Here is a 19396-nt window from a genome sequence, read left to right on the forward strand (position 1 = left end):
GTCCAAACATGGCAAACGCTTTATGGAGAATGGACCTTATCTTTTGAAAAGAGGTTTACAACGTTAGTTTCACCGCGTGGTACATGGAATGCGTCCATGACTACTATGGTTGTTTTGAAATTTGGAAAACTCCCTAAGTCCGTGCTTAATTGTGTCCAGGGTTGAGGTCACGCATCTTCAGTCATGACCGGGACAAGGCTCCCACTCTGATCATCTGCTCTTGATCAATTTTCTGACGAGCACCACGTTTAAAGTTGCACTGCCTTTCCCTTGTAGACAGGGTTGATTCGGGTAGTTGGAGGGATTCCCTGCTCAGAGTCGATAAGCATCCTTGAAATGGTACAATTGCAGCTTTACTGCCCATCTTTCTATCTGAGACAGTGATTGTGAAAAACTCCTGCCAGTGTTGTGTGTTTGGCGACACCCCCATCAGATGGCTACCACCTGTCATTCAATCAGCACTGAGCGGGTTTGTGTACCAGTTAGAGCTCTGTTTGCATATGTGATGGAGATCCACTCTCCATGGCCTCTTTCCTGTGATAGCACCTCTCCTAGCCCTATGGGGCTGACGTCCTCAATTAGTTCCATCTGATGTCGTAGTTCAAAGTACATCATGGTGGTGTCTTGGAACAGAGCTCATTTGGAACCCATTTGGAACACAGTGCCAGCACACTGGGCCCAACTCCAAGTCACATCTTCCTTGGTGAGTGCCTGGAATGGCTCCAATAGGTTGGCTAGCCCCGTTAAGAATTGTCTGCAGTAGGTGGCCTTCAGAAGCTTCTTGATGGAGGTCTTGCTTAATGATCACTTGCACTGGTGCAGGGTCAGGCCTTGGTCAGACAGTCGTGTGAGGGTAGCCTAAGGTCGGGCATCATTTTCCTCCAATGCAGTTGAATATATCAGTATGTCAACACTGTTATTCAGGACACCGTCCAGTTCTGACAGCACCTCGTGAATCACATCTTGAAATATTTCAGCCGCAAATGATATGCCAGAGTGGAGGGGCTGTCAACGCCTGATGGCTGGAAACTGGTTTAGATCCATTACGCTGACCGAAGCTCATGTGTCTATAAGGGCCACTCTGGCTGTTTCTCCAATCCACACAGAGCACATTGGAGGTGGTCTCCCTTTCCAGCCCTCTGTTCATTGTAGTTCATAAATACCTCGTCATGCTCACTATCATTCGCTCTTGTCTCCTTTCTTGTGCTTTCTGTTAGCCCTTTAGGCAAGTCCTCTGAGAGAGTGACTTTTCTGAGTGTCAGGCACTCATGTCCAGCAGCTACCAACATTGCTATGGCAGATGTGGATAAAATAATTAAGCTTGCCGCAATGGGAACATGATCGACCTTGGGTGGGCCTTGCATTAACCGAGTGAGGGCCCAGGCCACAGTTCCTACATTTACTTGACTCTGCTGGCTGGGGGCTAGCTGCCGGGGCATGAGCAAGCCTGCTGTGAATGGCTTCAATTACTTCTTCTCTTACTTTGCCCAGCTTACAGGCATTGGTTGGCATTGATCCCTTGATAAGCACCCGGTTGTTCACCATAGCAACGAATAACTAGGTCTAGTATCTGATAATTCAGGCAAAAGTCTTCCAACCAAAGACATACATAACAATAAAATTAATTGAGTGTTATTTTCCTTCACACTACATAGAAATTGCAAACCCTCATCCCCTTCAGAAAGACTTGTCTGCTCAACAACAAGACTTGAATAGGATTCCTTGGCATCTAGTGAGCAGTGCAGGAAGCATCCCGAACGAGTCCTTCCTGAACAACGAAGTAGTGGAAAACGAAAGCGGAACAACGCTTTCGTTTTCCACTACTTCCTTGTAAAGGGCCTTAACCACGCATGTGCTGAGCCACGTACATGCGTGGTTAAGGCACAGAAGAAGGGAGTTGGCTGAGGAGGACGGAGCGATCAAGGAGGAGGTAAGTTGGGCTGGGACTGGGCTGTTTTAAGGGCAGGGCGGTCGGGGTATTTTTAGTTTTAAGGGGTGGGGGTCGGGGTTCAGGCTAATTGATGACAAAATGGAGATTCCTCACTTTACTAACCCATCAGAGCCCAGCACTGACCTATTTTGTCCCAACAATTTGGCTCTAGACCATTACTGATTAGAAATTTGAAAGTCAAGCATGATACTTCTCAAACCATGTCAGGCCAAATGTCTAAATCTGTATCTGGATGCATTATTTTTCCTCCATGGGACATTTTTCACTTTCGTAGCCATGATGGCAAAAGTACAGCCATCTCAATGATGATTGGCTGACACCTACATTGTCTTCAGTAGCTCACTAGTAAGGGCCCTAATAATTTTAAGGTCGTATACACGGCCCTATTGAGTGATCTCTGGTACTGTGTCTGATTTACTTTGGTCACACGCTCTGATTATCTTCTGCAGCACTGCTTTTCATTCCTAAATATCAAGAGGTACCGATGACTTGCGTGTTACCTCTGTCTCTCTGGATTGTTCTTCCTTTGTCCTTGAGAGTTGTCCCACTTATCATGAAATCATATCAGTTATTGAAAAGACATATTTCTGCATGGACTTCTCGAGTGGGTACCTTGTTAGGCACTGGCGATATGCTGCAGGGTCAAGAAATCATCTGGTGTTCGAGTGCTTTACAAAAAACAATTACCATAACATATGAGTAACTGAATAAATGAGTCCATACATTTACTCAACACACTAAACTTTAAGGAGTCTTAAGTGGCAACCGCATTTGGTGCCATCACTTACCCATTAGAGACTGCTCCATCTCATCCTCAGCAATATCCACACCCATCTCCCAGCACCAGTTTCCAAAGCTTCCAGCAGAGGGCAGAAGTGGTGAACATTCTTCACCCTAAAAATATAAAACAACACCTGTGGCCAGTAGCAGAACAATAGTAAATTCCATCTTCAGAGAGATGGGAGTGAACATAAACCTTGTGAGATAATCCTTCAGTTAATAATGGTAAGGCCCTCCACTTTGTCTTGTTGTGTGAAGATGGACTTGCTGACAGCCATACTACAACATTTTTGCTTCTGATTGAGGGCCAGATTTATTATTTTAATTAAATACAGAGCATCAACTAAATTTCTTGTGCCTTGTTGTGCAAAAGGGGGACACATATTGCAGAGCCATATCTGCTAAGACTGGCCTGCTGCTGCTGTCATGCTGTGAGCTGATGCTCTATCAAGGTTGTCTTGCCTGTTGCACAAACTCACACCATGGTGGAGGGGTGCGTGCATTGTATGGTATATAATTTGTACTCTAGGCATATCCTTCAAGTACAAATTCCTAAACATATATAAAATTACAAGGATCCTGCACATTTGATTTGTGCTGTGCACCTCAACACGCATGCAATGTGTGGGTTTTTTGGAGACATCAACACATTTTTCCTCATTAATGTCTGATTCTAGGTAGCCCACTCGGGATGTATTAGTAGATTGTGTCTTGCCCAAAAAACCTGAGGGTGTTTGCATTGATCTGCCCTCTAGATGTAAAGTAATGCAAAACAGTGCTTTAGAGGCAGACAAACCAATAGTGCCTTTTCTCCATAGAAATAGAAGAAGCTGAGCAAATACTTCAAACAATGAAATCTACGGGGTGTTGTAGTGGATCTTGGTGTGGCAGAGCTTTCTAGCTGTATACACCAGAGATGTCCAACCTTGGGTCACAAATGGTAAATTCTTGCCAGTATATTGAGACATCAACGTATGATATTTTTAAATAGAGTATCTAAACTGGCTGCTATTGCAGAGTCAATGATAAGCCTGAAAATCTGTCTTGGCTGCAATCCTCAAAGACATTACACTAAGAGAGAGCATATGGGAGAAGGGGGGATAGAGGAGGAACACAACCGTACTCGACTCCCAAAAACAATACTAAATCACAAAATAAGAGTACGGGGTTCTTATCACGAAGGTAGGTCGGTAGTGTATCAATTGTGACACTAGACCACTCGTGACCCTCAACTAGAGGCGAAACGTGGGTGAGCTGTGGTGTGGTGTGTGGTCTGGAAGGGGAATTTTATTTCTGGAAAAGGGATCCAGCTATGCTAGGGAATTAAAAACACCTACTCAGATACCCGGGTGAATTTTAATAGAGGGTTCTGTGTGGTGTGATTAAAAAGGACTGGGGAACCGGTGTGAGAGCAATGACTCACAAACTTCTTTTGGCTACTTCTTTTAGATAGGTGACCTTGTGAGTCATTGCTCTCACACCGGTTCCCCAGTCCTTTTTAATCACACCACACAGAACCCTCTATTAAAATTCACCCGGGTATCTGAGTAGGTGTTTTTAATTCCCTAGCATAGCTGGATCCCTTTTCCAGAAATAAAATTAATTTACGCACTCCCTCCTGTTCTTTTAACAGTGAGGTTGAGTCCGCCCAGGTGGCACTGTCCTACCTGGGTGGGGCTAGGTGGTCATATGATGAAGCATGACACTATATAGTGTGTGAGACCACCTAGTCCGTAAAGGAAATCCCCCTTCCAGACCACACACCACACCACAGCTCACCCACATTTCGCCTCTAGTTGAGGGTCACGAGTGGTCTAGTGTCACAATTGATACACTACCGACCTACCTTCGTGATAAGAACCCCGTACTCTTATTTTGTGATTTAGTATTGCAATCCTCAAAGATCATTATTGGACATTCCTAGCTTGTATGATTCATGAACAAAACAGAAGTATATAGGCATTACCTATGATTTCTGTAAATTATCCATGTAAATGTGTGGCTATCGCCTACATGTTTAACACATACTTCTTTTCCCTAAGCCAGTGGTTCCCAACCTGTGGTCCGGGGACCCCTGGGGGTCCGCGAAGCGTTCTCAGGGGGTCCGCGAGAGCCTAGAAAATTAACAAATATGAACAAATATTGACAAATTAGGTCCCCAGCTTCCAGTAATGACACAGGCGGGGGTCCCTGGATTCCGATGATGATTCAGTGGGGGTCCCTGGGTTCCATCAATGTTAAAGTGGGGGTCCACAGAAGTCAAAAGGTTGGGAACCACTGCCCTAAGCCTTTGTGTGTAGAGTCATTTCCCTGAAGACTATTCTCATGAGCACTTTTGAAATTGAGGAAGCTTAACTAAAACATGTGTTTTTCCTTTTTTCTTCACATGGAAAACATGTTAACCTCCTGTAAAAAAAGGGATGGAATGCCTTATGTACCTCTTATAATTTAATCAGTCTAGCTTGATTTTAGAAATGCGTGTGCATACAATGCATCACAAATATTTGTGAATACCTACAAAGTTCTAACTCTTTGGGTATTTACCTAATTTCCGTGGACTACTCCCTTGACACCACTCAGGGAACACTTACTAGGAATTATGTATGATGTAGCAAAATCTATAGACTAAACTTTCAAAATTCGAACTGAAGTCTTGGCATAAAAACGCATGTCATTTCTGCTATAGTGTATAAGGATTGGCTTTCGAATTTTGAGTTTTCCTCTTTCTTTGACGTGGAGACTTACACGTGGAAGGTGATTTGTAAACTGGGCTGGAAGAAATCAATGGCCCATCAGGACCAGGTCAATTTCCCTTCTTTGCAGCAACAATGTGAATTTTAAGCCACCTCCATCTCTGAGTCTATTTTATAGGTGAGAAGTAATGTGCAATCTTCCATTTCCCCGTGTATGTGGTAAATTTGTCACCAGCGGTATTTCTGTACGTAGAATTATCACTTCCATGCCACAAAAATGGTAGCTGAGCTTCCTATCAGTATGATTCGCTGATCATGAATACAATGCATCCATTGAGATGATGGAATTTAGATTACCAGCCTATAAACCAGGCAATTTGTAATTTCTATTATATTCTGATAGCCCTTTTTCCGGTTACTGATTTTGGATAACTAATTTATTTAACCAGTTCTTCTGTGAAGAGCGGCCTTGTGTTAAACCGGAGCCAAACCCCCCCCCCCCCAAAAAAAAGTTTTATGTTGAGTAACCCTCTTATGGAAAATAGTCACCTCTTCTGCTTTATTTTTATCCTTGAATTATTAAGAGAACTCTGTCCAATTTCCCCTCTCCATACTCTACCACAGAAACAGAAATGTAAGCAATTGTTCTTTGCGTTATTGGTTTGCTCTTAAAAACTTTTCACTATTGTGGTACTTCACTTCTAGTTTAGCATCAGCCAAATGGAGATCTAGGGTCTGGTCTATGAACATTTTGCGAGTCTGTAATCGATTGCAAACTTGGCTACCGACCACTAAATAGGCTGTGATTTACAAAGTCTCTCTAAGTTAGTGTTTCCTAAAACTGCACATCGCATTGGATAAATTGAGATTTCCTATTTTGTGTGTATGTATGTATATATATATATATATATATATATATATTTATATATATATATATATATATATATATATATATATATATATATATATATATATATATATATATATATATATATATATATAGCCAAGAACAAACAGTTGCAAGCAACTTCACTACCGCAATCCAGGAGGAAGTTATTTCTTTCTATTGCAGTCAAGATTAAATCACCATCCTTCACCACCGACGCGTTTCGACCTACTGGTCTTGATCACAGTAAATGAGTCCAATCTCCATGTCCCCTATTTATAGTGTCTCTCCTATGACCCCTATTAGTGCATTGTGGGACATGTAGTCTATTAAAAATAAATTAAATGTTGTACATTAAAAACCAAGCTCCCCACCACCACAAAACCTGCCCAACGCTACACAAATTGTCTAAATTAATATGTGCAAAGAATATCACTATTCACAACAATCATTATGTCCACTTCTATGCTGTTGGGACTATTAACCTTACTTAATTCAATTACCTCTGTGATTCCTATATATACCTGATAATAGATTGGTGCGTTTATCTATTATTGTTTTCATACTTTCTCATATACAACCTAAATTTACCTCATTTTCTCCTTGATATTTATTTATCTATAAATGTCCTCTATCCACACATCCACAGGTAATCTTATCTAATAACTGTTAGCAAGAGCGTTATATACTGTATATATAAGCCGGCTGAGGCCTCGGGGTCCCGGGGCTCCCCACTGTGGGGTGGGGGTCCACACATATTACACCACTCTTGACACCTTATATGACATCACTGATAATATTACTGCAACATTTGCAATCAAATTATTGATGGGAAAATTTTGCAGGGCAGGGATGCGAGTTATAGTTACCTTAAGGCATTAGTTATAGCATAGTTACAGGGACATCATAGTTAGGAAATAACATTTAAAAATGCATAGACATTCACTTGAAAAAAACAAAGGGTACAGGAACGTTATATTTAGGCTCACATTTTAAACATATGAAACCATAGAAATTCACCAGTTGTAGATTTACCTCATGTAACTATAGCTCATGCCCTAAAGTAACTATAACTCACGCCCTCACCATGCACAGTTTTTTCATCAAAAATGTTTCCTCAAATATTACACTGATATTATCAATGATGTCATCAAAGATGTCATGAATGCTGTAATTTGTAGGGTAATTAGCAGTGCATGGCGAGGGTGCGAGTTATAATTGCCTTAGGGCACAAGTTATAGTTACTTGAGGTAACTCTAACTATAACAGGTGAATGTCTATGATTTCGTATGTTTAAAATGTGAACCTAACTATAAAGTCCCTATAACATTTGTTTTTTAAGTGAATTTCTACATTTTTCAAAGTTATTAGCAAAACAAAACAAAAAACACGTTTCCTATGGAAACTAGGCCCTCACTATAACTATATATATATATATATATATATATATATATATATATATATATACCGTATTTATCGGCGTATAACACGCACTTTTTCTCCCTGAAAATAGGGGGCAAATGATGTGTGCGTGTTATACGCCGATAAAATGTAATGGTTTTTTTTTCTGAAATTTCCTTTTAAAATGAGGTGCGTGTTATACGCCGGTGCGTGTTATACGCCGATAAATACGGTATGTGTGTGTGTGTGTGTATGTGTATATATATATATATATATATATGTATATATATGTGTGTGTGTATATATATATATGTGTCTGTATATATATATATATATATATACAAACACACACAGAGACACGTGTGTGTGTATGTGCGTGTGTAGTTCAAGACTTTGTGTATCTCTCTGTTCATCACGGGGAAACCTCACAGTATCATGAGAATAAGACATGGTGACGAACTATCAGACTTCCGAAAGGAAGGTAAAAGGAGAGGGAGGCTGGCATTGTTGGGCTAAAAAATATCCTAATATCATTATCCGAGCCTCTCACTTAAGCTATGGCGGAACAACTGGGGCCAATTAAACCATGCAGATACGCCTTTCCGTTTTTCACTAGTTCTTTCATGCATGTAGCCTACCCTGTTGATTTAAAGAGTTAACTTACTTCTCCACTTGTATCCAGTGTGTCATTCAGTCTCCTGCAACCACTTGCTGACATGGTGTGCGCCTGGGAATCTTCTTTCAAGCCCTCCTGCCCATTGTGATCCACAATGCCCAGAACACAATCACCTATGGACAGTGCATCCTTCTCCAAAAGCTGCTTCAGAGTCCAGTTCACAGGAAGATAAGTCATAACTTTTTCCCAGGAAGGGCTGGGCAGTTCCACCTTGCACCGGCAACCAGGGCAGTAAATGCTGCAACTCTCTCCAGGAGATTTTCTGGTCTGTGAATGTTCTGAGTTGCTCTTAGAAGAGGCCAAGTTCTTCTCTTGAAGGATACAGGTCCTGCAGAGGCTGTCAGAGCAGGGAAGAAATAGCGGGAGGTCGTAAGGCTTCTGGCAAGAGGGGCAGATAAGGTCTTCTTGGAGCATTCTTCCAAGCCCTCTAGCCATGTTGAAGCTCATAAGTCTGCATTTTCAGGGTCAAAGAGAAAGGAACAATAGAATTTCTGATTTAGCAGAAGTATAAACAATGGAGAAAAACTGCCATAATCCTTGTTGTCAGCATATTATTCTTAAAGTGAAACTCTTTCATCTCTCACACAGGTGGCATCATCACAGCTTACAAAAAACCTTAAGACGTAACAAATGAATAAAGGATATCACAACAGGAAAGAGGTAGAGAAACAAGTTGTTATTGTATTGAGTGGAGAGTAACATGATACTTTGCTGCTCTTAAACTTCAGAGCGAGGCATTTCTGCACTTTTGAAGCTGTAGTTGTGAATGGACATTGTGAGTTGCAGTTTTAGAGGTGTGATTTAATGAGCACTATCTGCAAAGCTAATGCAGTATGTGTTCTTCTAGCTTACAAGAGGCTTCTGCCAGTAACAAGGCTAACCGCCCTTAGAGTTGTGCGGCCCAGAGATGCTAAGGTATCTGATATTGTGTAAACATCATGGCTACAAAAAGGTTTTCAAGAAATGCTAGTCCAGCACTTTCAGACACATAGAGCTTACATGTCCCCTCATGTGTTAAGTAAATCCCACCCCAGTGGAGTGGTTTGTTGCCCCCGCTGCTATGTAGAGAGAGATGATTTTTCCTTATGATGTGGAAGTGCCTAGTAATAGCCCAGATCTGGCATGAGGACCAGGCTCTGCTTGGTCGGGTGACAGGTCGTGAGACATATACAGCTTCTGAGGTGGACTTCTGTTCTCGATTGAATTTATAATTTGCCAGATGAGAAGCGAGTTCTTCTTTCTGCTAGCACAGTTTAGCCTGGAACTCATCCTGATGTGCTGTCCAGATGTTTGTACTGGTGCCTAAGATATCTTGTTTGGGCGTCTTTGTTTAGGTCTTGAGGTGACACATTAAGGCACTGTAATTGCTTTCAAAGAGTTTTCTATAACTTCCTTAACATAGGTGGAAACCAAGGTGTGCATTTCTTTTAGCTCAGGGGATGATGTTTATAAGTTGATTTGTTTAGCCTTGCAGCGATTACCCTCCTTATAAATTCATTTCAGATGGCAACAGGGTTTCCATCTTTAATGTGTAGTTCCTGCCAAAGTTGGGCACAATTTGCCTCAATTTCAGGTGTTAGCTTCTCCTGTATCCCAAGTCTCTAGATTCTCTGTGTGACCATCCATGTACAGGGTATCAGTGTTTTGATATGTGAGACTGGCTGCAAGGTTTATAATCTGCAGATGATGGCCGCTCTCAGGGCGCTGGTCGAAGAAAAGTGGTTTATCGGGTTAAACATTGCTAAACTGGCTCATGTATAGTCAACTGTGGAATTATATTTTTCTGATGTACGTGTCCACGCAGGGGGTATAGGCCCCCAAAAAACTTCCATTAAGAACTTTCAGACCAGGATTTTAGTAAGGCGGAAATCATGCTTTTTCCTAATTTCTCTCTGTGCTTCTTTTCTGTGAAGAACTGGGTAGGGGGGTTCCAAATGTAATCTTGAGAGTTGGTTTGCTCATCATTAGTCTCTCTTTGTAGAAGGTTTGAGTTGAAATCCCCAGTTATTAACCATCAGGCATCTAGATGGTGCATCCTGACACCCTTCACGATGCCCTACATTTTTCCTAGTGATGCTTTCTTCTCCTCTGGGCATTGATTGATGTGGACTTTTGCTATTATCTAGGCCAGCTTGTGGTCCTCAGTCCAGCCGATGATCTTCATGGTCTGGAGCCATGGTCGCTTATGTCTAGGACCACAGTGAGCAACGGGACCTTGGTGCTAATATACATGGTAAGCCAACCCTATGGGCACCCATTTGAAGTCGTCTTACTGGCAGGGGTAAAGATTTCTAAAAATCCAGTAAGGGGGTTGAGGCAACTAGCCAGGTTCTTGCAGGATGAATATATTAGCTGCCTGGAGCGACCGGCAAAATTAACCCAGCGGCCGTTGCTGACAAATGAAAACAAAAGAAGTGAGAGTGACGAGGAATTCAACCAATGGTAAGTAATGAGGGGGTTCTTTGTTTTTTAAAAGTACATAGATCTTGCAGTGACAGCACATGCGCTTTCTCAAGCGAGAGATTAAAAAGTGGGGCTTTGATTGGTGCTCTACACGTGGGGGAAAGGCTCTGTGGCATCACCTGTGCTGCTGGCAAATTCTTCCACCTAGAGGTGCGTGAACATCAAGGCTCATATTTATACTTGGTTTGCACTGAATTAGCGTCATTTTTTTAGCGCTAATTCAGCGCAAACCTAACTCCATATTTATACTTTGGCGCTAGACACGTCTAGCACCAAAGTTATGGAGTTTACGTTGTTTTCTGGAGGGGAAAACCTACCTTGCGTCAATGAGATTCAAGGTATGCGTTCCCGTCCAGAAAAGGAACAATATGGCATTTGCACCATATTTATCCCCCCATGCTAAAATCCAGCACGGGGTGGGGGCCTTAAATAATGGTGTTAAGCTTGCTTAGCGCCATTATTTAACACCTGGGTCTGGGCAGGCATAAGGGGATCTGTAGACATATGTCCATGGTCGGAGACCATGGAAATTGCTCACAGGTGCCCTTTCCCGGCCCCAGGGACACCCCCACCCACAACAGGTTGTCATCTAAGGATGGGGGACCCATCCCAGGTAACCCAGTGTGAGTATATTAATTTTTTTCCCATCACTTCTCGGGGGCCCTGACTTGGGCCCCCTGCACAGCGCTGGCCCCAATGGCCATGCCCAGAGGACAAATTTGGCCATTGGGGTGGCCATTAGGGTGGTGGGCATGGCTCCTGTCTTTACTAAGACAGGAGCCATGTCCATGGGAATTGGGTGTCAGAAAATGGCACTACACTTCTTAGAGGCAATTTTTTTGCCTCTAAACAGTGTAGCGCCATGATTTGGCACACAAGCCCCGGTTCCCCCTACGCCTCACCAGCCCTGTTAGCATCCTTTCCAAGGTCTCTAAGAGGGTCTTAGCTCGGGCTAGCGCCATTCCATAAATATAGTACCCGGCCAGCATCATGGAATGGCGCTAGCCGGCGCTATAAAATCTGCCCCCAGCTGTCTGGACCACCACATATCATAGAGTCAGATCTTTGCCAACCTAGATGCCACCCTTCTAATATACCAACTCTCTCTAGCACCCTCTTTTTACCCACAACCTGAACACCTTCCTCTTACTAAAATTCTCCATAACACACACCCTTACCTACCACATCCTCCTTTTCTTCCACTTGCTAGACCTTCTCTCAAGCGCACTATGTTGTCCCACTGAGCCGGCCTCCTTTCTTTCACAACCCTTCTCACCTGCACTTTAGCACTCTCACACACTGTAAACATGGTACATTTTGAAAGAGTTTTTTGGGTCCGGCCTAAAGACAGCTTCAGCGCTTTTGCCATCCTTGTAAAATCAAATTCATTATTAAATGAAAAATGCTACGTCTATTCAACATATAACGACTTTTGGTCAGCTGTCTTCATCCGCTGGACTATTTAACTGTCATTCACATTTTGCTTCCGCCCACCACCGCGCACATCATAGGGCAGAAGGCAAACCCACTCTTGCACTGAGTGGGAACACTTTTCACTTTTCCTGATGACGTGGACATTTACCTCGAAAGAAGCGGACTTCAGTGTTCTGCGCAGTCATCTACCAATGTTTTTTATCACTCCCGCCTTTCTATTTTCACTTTTTTTAATCACATTTGTGTGTGATAAATAATGTTTTCAGAATACAGTAATCCAAATAATAGTTCGCGTTTGTGCCAATATTAATCCTTTTTTCCTGTGACGGTCATTAAGAGAGGTTTCTATGCGTGGTGTAAACACACCTTCCTGGTAAGGAAGAGCCACAGCCGTTCCGTTAAATATGGTGGCTATGTTTTCATTCAGCAGTTTACATTTAATGTTTTCCGTCAGTCTTCTTTTTTTATTTTTGTGACATATGACTGCAATAATACATTGTAAAAATGAACCGTTGGACCAGATTTCCAAAGTCAGACATATCTCCTTTGTAAATGCTTGTTTACATTTGTACTAGTGAAAAGAAAGCCGCGTTTCACAGTGCGCGTGCTCCGGGCACATCCACATCCTGTTGGCATTGTGGCACCTGTGTGAGCTGCTGAGAGCCGCTGGGAGCGCTTCCCCTGCCCCTGGGATACCAAAGGACCCCGGAGATGAGCACGGCTCCTTACACCAGGGTACGAACACCTGTATTCAGACACCAGGGTACAGACACCTGGCCCCAGACACCTGGCTCCAGACACCGGGGCACAGACACCTGGCCCCAGACACCAGGGTACGGACGCCACGGTACAGACACCTGACCCCAGACACCAGGGCTCAGTCACGTGTCTCCACACACCAGGGCACAGACGACTGGCTCCTTACACCAGGGTACCGACACCTGGATACAGACACCAGGGCACAGACGCCTGGCCCCAGACACCAGGGTACGGACACCTGGATCCAGACACCAGGGTACAGATGCCTGGCTCCTTACAACAGGGTACGGACACCAGAGTACAGACGCCTGGCTCCTTGCGCCAGGGTACAGACACTTGAATCCAGACACCAGGGTACGGGCACCAGGGTACAGACACCTGGCTTCAGACACCAGGGTACGGACACCAGGGTACAGACGCCTGGCTCCTTACGCCAGGGTACAGACACTTGAATCCAGACACCAGGGTACGGACACCAGGGTACAGACACCTGGCTTCAGACACCAGGGTACGGACACTAGGGTACAGACACCTGGCTGCAGGCACCAAGATACAGTAAGACCACGAGGCAGCCGCCGCGGGCCAGCATCTTCAGACTCCTAGGACAGGGGCCTATCGTGGGTTCCTGCGGCCCCTACGGCGCTGGGGGACCCCCAACCCTCCAGGGGACACCCACTCCTTCAAGGGGGGCCTATTCAACCCATATCTGTGAGATATGGGAGACTCAGTGGCCCCTTATCACATTCCGCTGGCGAGGGGCATCATTTTGCGTTATCCCGCTGCCCCTGGGACGAGTGCGCATCATCCACCGAGAGCGCGATAGCGACTGCTGTGACCAGCAGGTCCGTCCGATAAACCTCAAGCAGCGGAATTTGTCTGAACACAGCCTCTGACGCTAGGACTCGAGTCCATGGGCATCTGGGAAAGAAGCTTAATGGGCCGTGCAGCCCCTGCTGCGGAGTGAGCAACAGCTGTCTGTGCGCGCCGGAGAGAGACCAACAGAGAACCAGAAGGATGCATGTGTTTGTGTGTGAGCGAGAGGTGCGCGTGATGCGTGTGCGCGAGAGGAAATAAGAGCAACACCCCCCCTCCGCCCTGCCCCCCCCCCCCCATCACACACACACTATAGTGGACAGAGGGCCGCCTCTAATATTACATCCCCTTACCTCCTTGAGATGCTGCTGGGCCCTCCTCTCCTGCGCTCACGTGCAGTGCATTCCTGTGATGTGACTGTCGGTCAGTGATAGCCTCGCCAAGGAGGGGCACCCTCATCGGTGGGGTCTCTAACCATACAGAGAATGGCTGTCCGGGCGGCGTCCTCGAGTGACCCCCCGGCCCTGCGAATCCTGGTGACCTAGGCTGGTGCCCTCTCGGGTAGTCCCTTCCCGGGCCCCTTTTTCCCTGATCCGAGATGATGACCTGTCTGGGGCGTCTCTACCCACCCCCAGTTTGGTGACCTGGTGACCTCTCTGGGGTGTCTGTCCCGGTCCCCTCTGCACAGTTCTTTCAGACCTCGAAGCTTGCGTTCTGTGGCTGGTTATTGGTTTTCGATGGTGGGGGGAGCACAGGAGTGGGTGGGGCTGGCGAAGGGGGATGCACATGAGAGAATCCGGGAAAAGGGTGGACGGCATTTAAATGTCCCTCCAGGTTCCCATGGAGACGCGTGATGTGGCAATGGAGCGAACCCTCATAAACACCTCCGAGGGGACTGCTGGGGCTGGTTTCAGAGGTTTATGGCTCTGGCCAAAGAAAAGGAGCCGAGCTGAGGGAGGACTCCGGAGGAATGCAGGGACTGTGGAGACGAGAGGAAGGGAAGAGCTGCCCAGGGGAATGCAGGGACCGCAGAGACAGCAGAGCTGAAGTCTCCAGGGGAATGCAGGGACCGCAGAGACAGCAGAGCTGAAGTCTCCAGAGGAATGCAGGGGCCGCAGCCACGAGCATAGTGCCCAAACCGGCAGCCCTCCCCCCCCCCCCCCCCCCCAGCAAACCTTGGTAACTGACTGCTTAGCGCACAAGAAATGAAATAATTCAGACAACACATTGTTTGCTGGAAAACAGATTGCTGCGGGTTTATTTCAGAAATGAAATATGCCAACGTGGTGGGTTAACTTACAGGCGGGCAGACAGCGATGAATAACCTAAGCTGCCCACCTATCTGATGAGCCAAATGTCCCTGTAGCCAACCCATTCGGTGCTACAGTTTTGTGTTAGTGAGTTTTCCTCCCTTAAAGGAGGTGAACTACCAGTCCAGGAGTATAGGTGGGGGACCGCAGCGAGACCGGTCATATCTACAAGAAGGACCCAAAGCAAACCAATTTCTTGCGTTACAGAAAATAACATTCTCTGGCCGTATTTATTATTACAATTCATAAACATGACAAAGTTAAATAGTACAGCATAGTGTTCGCATGGGCAAATCCAATACATAAAGGGGGTCATTATGACCCTGGCGGCCAGCGGAACAGTGGCGGTAACACCGCCAACAGGCTGGTGGTGATCTGCCAGTGTATTATGACCGTGGCACATTAGCCACGGCTATACCGCCGGCCCCTCATAATCAAGGTTAACAGCCACATTGCGGTGCCCTTTCCTCACCCCAGGACCATGCAGCGCCAGCTCTTCCATGCCAAAATCCACCGACAACACCTGCAAACCAAGATCTGAGTTATAAAAAATTGCCTTTTTAATGATGCACTCACATAGCGCTGACTGCAGCCTCGAGACGCTGTGAATTGTATCTCTAATTAATAATACAATGCCGTGGAACACATTCATCACCCACGTACGGATGAAAGGCTGAGTTACAACCAAATACACGCCCATCAACACTAGCAGTTCACGGTTTATCTGACGCTATTTAACACAAAAAAGTGAGCGTGTCTGTTTTGCGCCGAGCATTATGTAACCGCGGAGTCGCAAAACAAAATGTACTCCGATGTTAGAAACCTCTGTGCAGTGAACCACAAATGCGCCACCTGCCTGCTCCTGGGTCGACCACCAAGACAATCTCAAAAACCAAAAATCAGCAGGAGGCACAACTAAGCACTGACCCTAAAAGCAACATTGCGCCACCCCCGCCCAAGAAGCCGCTGCTTCCCTCTCCAGTCCACATCAGCACATGCCCACCTCTCCTCACCTTTGCTCCAGAACCAGCCAATCCCCCACGAGGGCTCTTACATGACCACGGGCAGCAACCCCAGGCGGAAAAGGCGAAAAAAGGTCCTTTACCCATCGACGCATCGGTGCTTGAGCCGGCACATGGCAGCGTCAGCGATCATCGGGGGGACCCAGGCAGCGATGTGTAATCTGGGAAAAACCTGCCAGCTACTTAACCTGTCCTGGCCGCCCCTGACGCCCGCCCAGGCGACCCCCCTCACCGATGGAAGCAACCAATGATTGCTCCCGTGGGAGAGAGGGAAATTTAAAAGGTGGCCACTGTTGGCCACTGCCACTGACCGGCCCGATCCGGCCCACACCTGTCTTCGGTGTCTGCGACCTGACGGCTTGGCTCCTTGCCCAGAACTCATGCCTTTTTGAAGGCAGAGGGTCACAGGGCAAGCCCCCGGTTGCTCAGGCTTGCAACTGCCCGAAGGACGAACGGGGCACTGTTGCTTGCATCCCAGAGTCCTGCCATTTAGACTCACGGGAATTTGGTATATAGCACCCCTACTGTGCTCCCTGAGCTGGTACCCTTATGTACCAAACTGCCTCCAGATCACCCTGTAACTCCGCCAATGCTTTGGATGCGGCCACCGTCACATCCAGGGCTCGCCCCACAATGACAGGCACCCAAATCACCTGCAACCCACAGTTTCCAGTACTCCCTGCAGGTCCAATAGGAACAATCCCATACCAACCTCTGACAGGTGCACCCCGTCCTTATCAAAGTACTCCACGTTGCTTGTGTTAATTAGCCCATGCCTTATAGAACCAAACCCCTCTGCCTGGTGAACTTGGTCATGGCGCTATTTACCCTTCTGAGGGAATGTTCAGTGGCATCCCCAGACCTCTCTCCTTGCCATACCTTGCACAGGATCATCTCAGATCACCATAACTCACAGTGCCCCATGGATTTGCTGATTTCACCTATGGTAGCCTTCATTGCCTTGCTCGGCGTGCAGCGCCCCGAAAGATGAGGCCATTGCCACCAAGGTGAATTACTATAATGTGCGGTGGGGACCCACCCCCGCTAATCTCTGCTGCAGCCTGGTGCCCAAACTGCGCCAATGCATGCCAGGGAAACCACGCCATGCTATCCGCGTGCTTGTGGGTAAAACCGGGCTTCCAGGTCCTTGTCTCTGCCCATCTTACCACCCTAGAGATGAATGAGTGGCCGATCACCCACACCTTGAACCCAACGAAAGAAAGAAATGCACATGGTGTACACACCATTTTAATTGGTAGCACCACACTATAACATATATACACCTGCAATTATGCAATACAGGATACACTAAACACCAATTGAAGCTCAGCCCGAGGTGTTTGCCTATTGTGACCGCAACACTCACTCCAGATGTGATACTGTGCATAAGGTTTACTATCACTCTGCTGTGCGAAAGTTTCAGTGTAGAGTATCTATGCACAACCTTGGGAATAATGGGGAGAAAATGCCAGGTTATCAACAGAATTAATCTGATTATCAGTCACACCACCAAACCGTAGATCTAACCCGCAAGTTACAGTCTCCTCGCTGGCACCCACTGTTCCTCCTGACCTGGCAGTGCCAGCATCCAGTAATTTGACTCCTGTCCCCATGACTTCCCCTTCGAATTCTATTCCTCAAACCTGGGTGCTTAGAGGCTGTGCGGCCCTTGAAGGGTCTTACCTACCTTGTTGACCGTGGTACCTTGGAAAATAAATGGAACAATTAAATGTCTGTAAAGAATGCACAATCCCACAGAAAATTACACCTTTGCCACAGGTCCACCTATCTACTCCTTGCACTCAGGCCATTGTGCATAACCACACCATGTGGCAGAATGTGTCAGGGGATTAATGATCGAGTGGCCCACTTAGGCCAGGGAGCGCCTTGCCTAAAATAATGCTGGCGCTCCACCCCTGGGGATTCTGTAAACTCCGTTTGGCACTATCCCCTTGCATCGATTATAGCCCAAAGGTTATATGTGAAGATAATTACAATAGCAATAGCCGTGGTCGGTTTACTTAGGATCCCCTAGTCAATCAATCAATCGAGGCATTTGTAAAGCTCACTACTCACCTGGGGGATGGTGGCGAGGGCAAGGTCAGCGGAACAAAGCTGTCGGGGTGTAGAAGGAGAGCAGTCTGTTGAGGTATTCTGGTCCAGTGTTGTGGTGCCTTGTGAGCGTGGGTGAGGAGTTTGAACGTGATTCTCTTGTTGATGGGGAGGCAGTGCAGGTCTCTCAGGTGGGCTGTGATGTGGCTGGGGCGGGGGATGTCCAGGATGAGGCGTGCGGAGGCCGTGTAGTCAGCCAGAGCATGCCTTTCGGGAACTTTTATGTTAAAATTACTCTTGGCCTATCTCCTTAAGGTGCCGCTCGCGTGACCCACCTGCGTGGTCCCATGTCAAAATAATCAAACAAACCTCCCCATGAAAGTTTGCACGTTCGCTCTCGTATGCACACGTATGTGGCATGTTCTTTGAAATACAGAGCCTCAAAGGTATGCGATTGCATTTTTGTGTGGAAATGACCTATAGATCCCCCTTTATACTAACCAATCTCACTTCAAAGGGTAATTAGACGCATCATTAGATAATATTAACACCATCCCCTCTAGTTGAAGAAAGATAGGCATCCTGTGAATTTTAACAGAAGAATAGAAGAATCTCAGATATAGGACATATCCTCCCTCCACATGAAACATTGCATTAATCTCAGAATCAATCTCACAGGACATAAGATATTGTAATAGTATTAAGTGATTAAAATAGAATCAATCATCCGCATTTAGCCTAATGTTTACTAAAGGTTAAACAGTGCACCAGTGCCACCTGGTGGCCTAAACACCTTATGCACCATTGCAGGCTGAAAATTAGGTTTAAAGCAACACTTATAAATATTCATCCTGATGAAGCAAGTAGACTGTTTCTTGTACCACACAGGAAACCGCGTCCTGTACACGATTAAAGTTCAAAGACAACATGGTAATAACCCCCCCAGCGTAACGAAATGTAGAGCAATCGCCTACTCTGGACACCCGGCTCCGGCCTTTCAGTTTCAGTAAATACCCTTTGCTCGACCCGCCAAATCAATGTTGTCTCCAGGAGCTGGCTCAGACCCATCGATTTTCTGGAGTACACTGAACACTAGCAACCTCTGCTCCATTGCGAGAAAATTGGCTATCAACAGCCCCCTATTCGTGCATCAGTC

The 19396-nt window shown here is 46.0% G+C and overlaps 1 protein-coding gene across 8 annotated transcripts in view; it reads right to left on the reverse strand.

The window, feature by feature from the left end:
* LOC138265356 (uncharacterized) overlaps positions 1 to 16423 on the reverse strand; it is a 34718-nt gene extending 18295 nt beyond the window's left edge. For 2 of the 8 annotated variants that reach the window (XM_069212998.1, XM_069212992.1), the window contains exons 1-4: positions 16180 to 16419; positions 15639 to 15689; positions 8376 to 8838; positions 2740 to 2845 (exon numbers count right to left, since the gene is read on the reverse strand). In XM_069212998.1, coding sequence (XP_069069099.1) covers positions 2740 to 2845; positions 8376 to 8838; positions 15639 to 15689; positions 16180 to 16283 — 724 coding nt within the window. In that variant the 5' untranslated portion in view covers positions 16284 to 16419. Of the gene's footprint in view, positions 1 to 2739; positions 2846 to 8375; positions 8839 to 14209; positions 14692 to 15638; positions 15690 to 16179 lie in introns of those variants that run through there. The other 6 variants (XM_069212994.1, XM_069212999.1, XM_069212997.1 and 3 more) reach the window with 6 other exon arrangements.
* Positions 16424 to 19396: the final 2973 nt, after the last annotated feature.

Source organism: Pleurodeles waltl, chromosome 11 (assembly GCF_031143425.1).
Source record: "Pleurodeles waltl isolate 20211129_DDA chromosome 11, aPleWal1.hap1.20221129, whole genome shotgun sequence".
Taxonomy (NCBI): Eukaryota; Metazoa; Chordata; class Amphibia; order Caudata; family Salamandridae; genus Pleurodeles; species Pleurodeles waltl.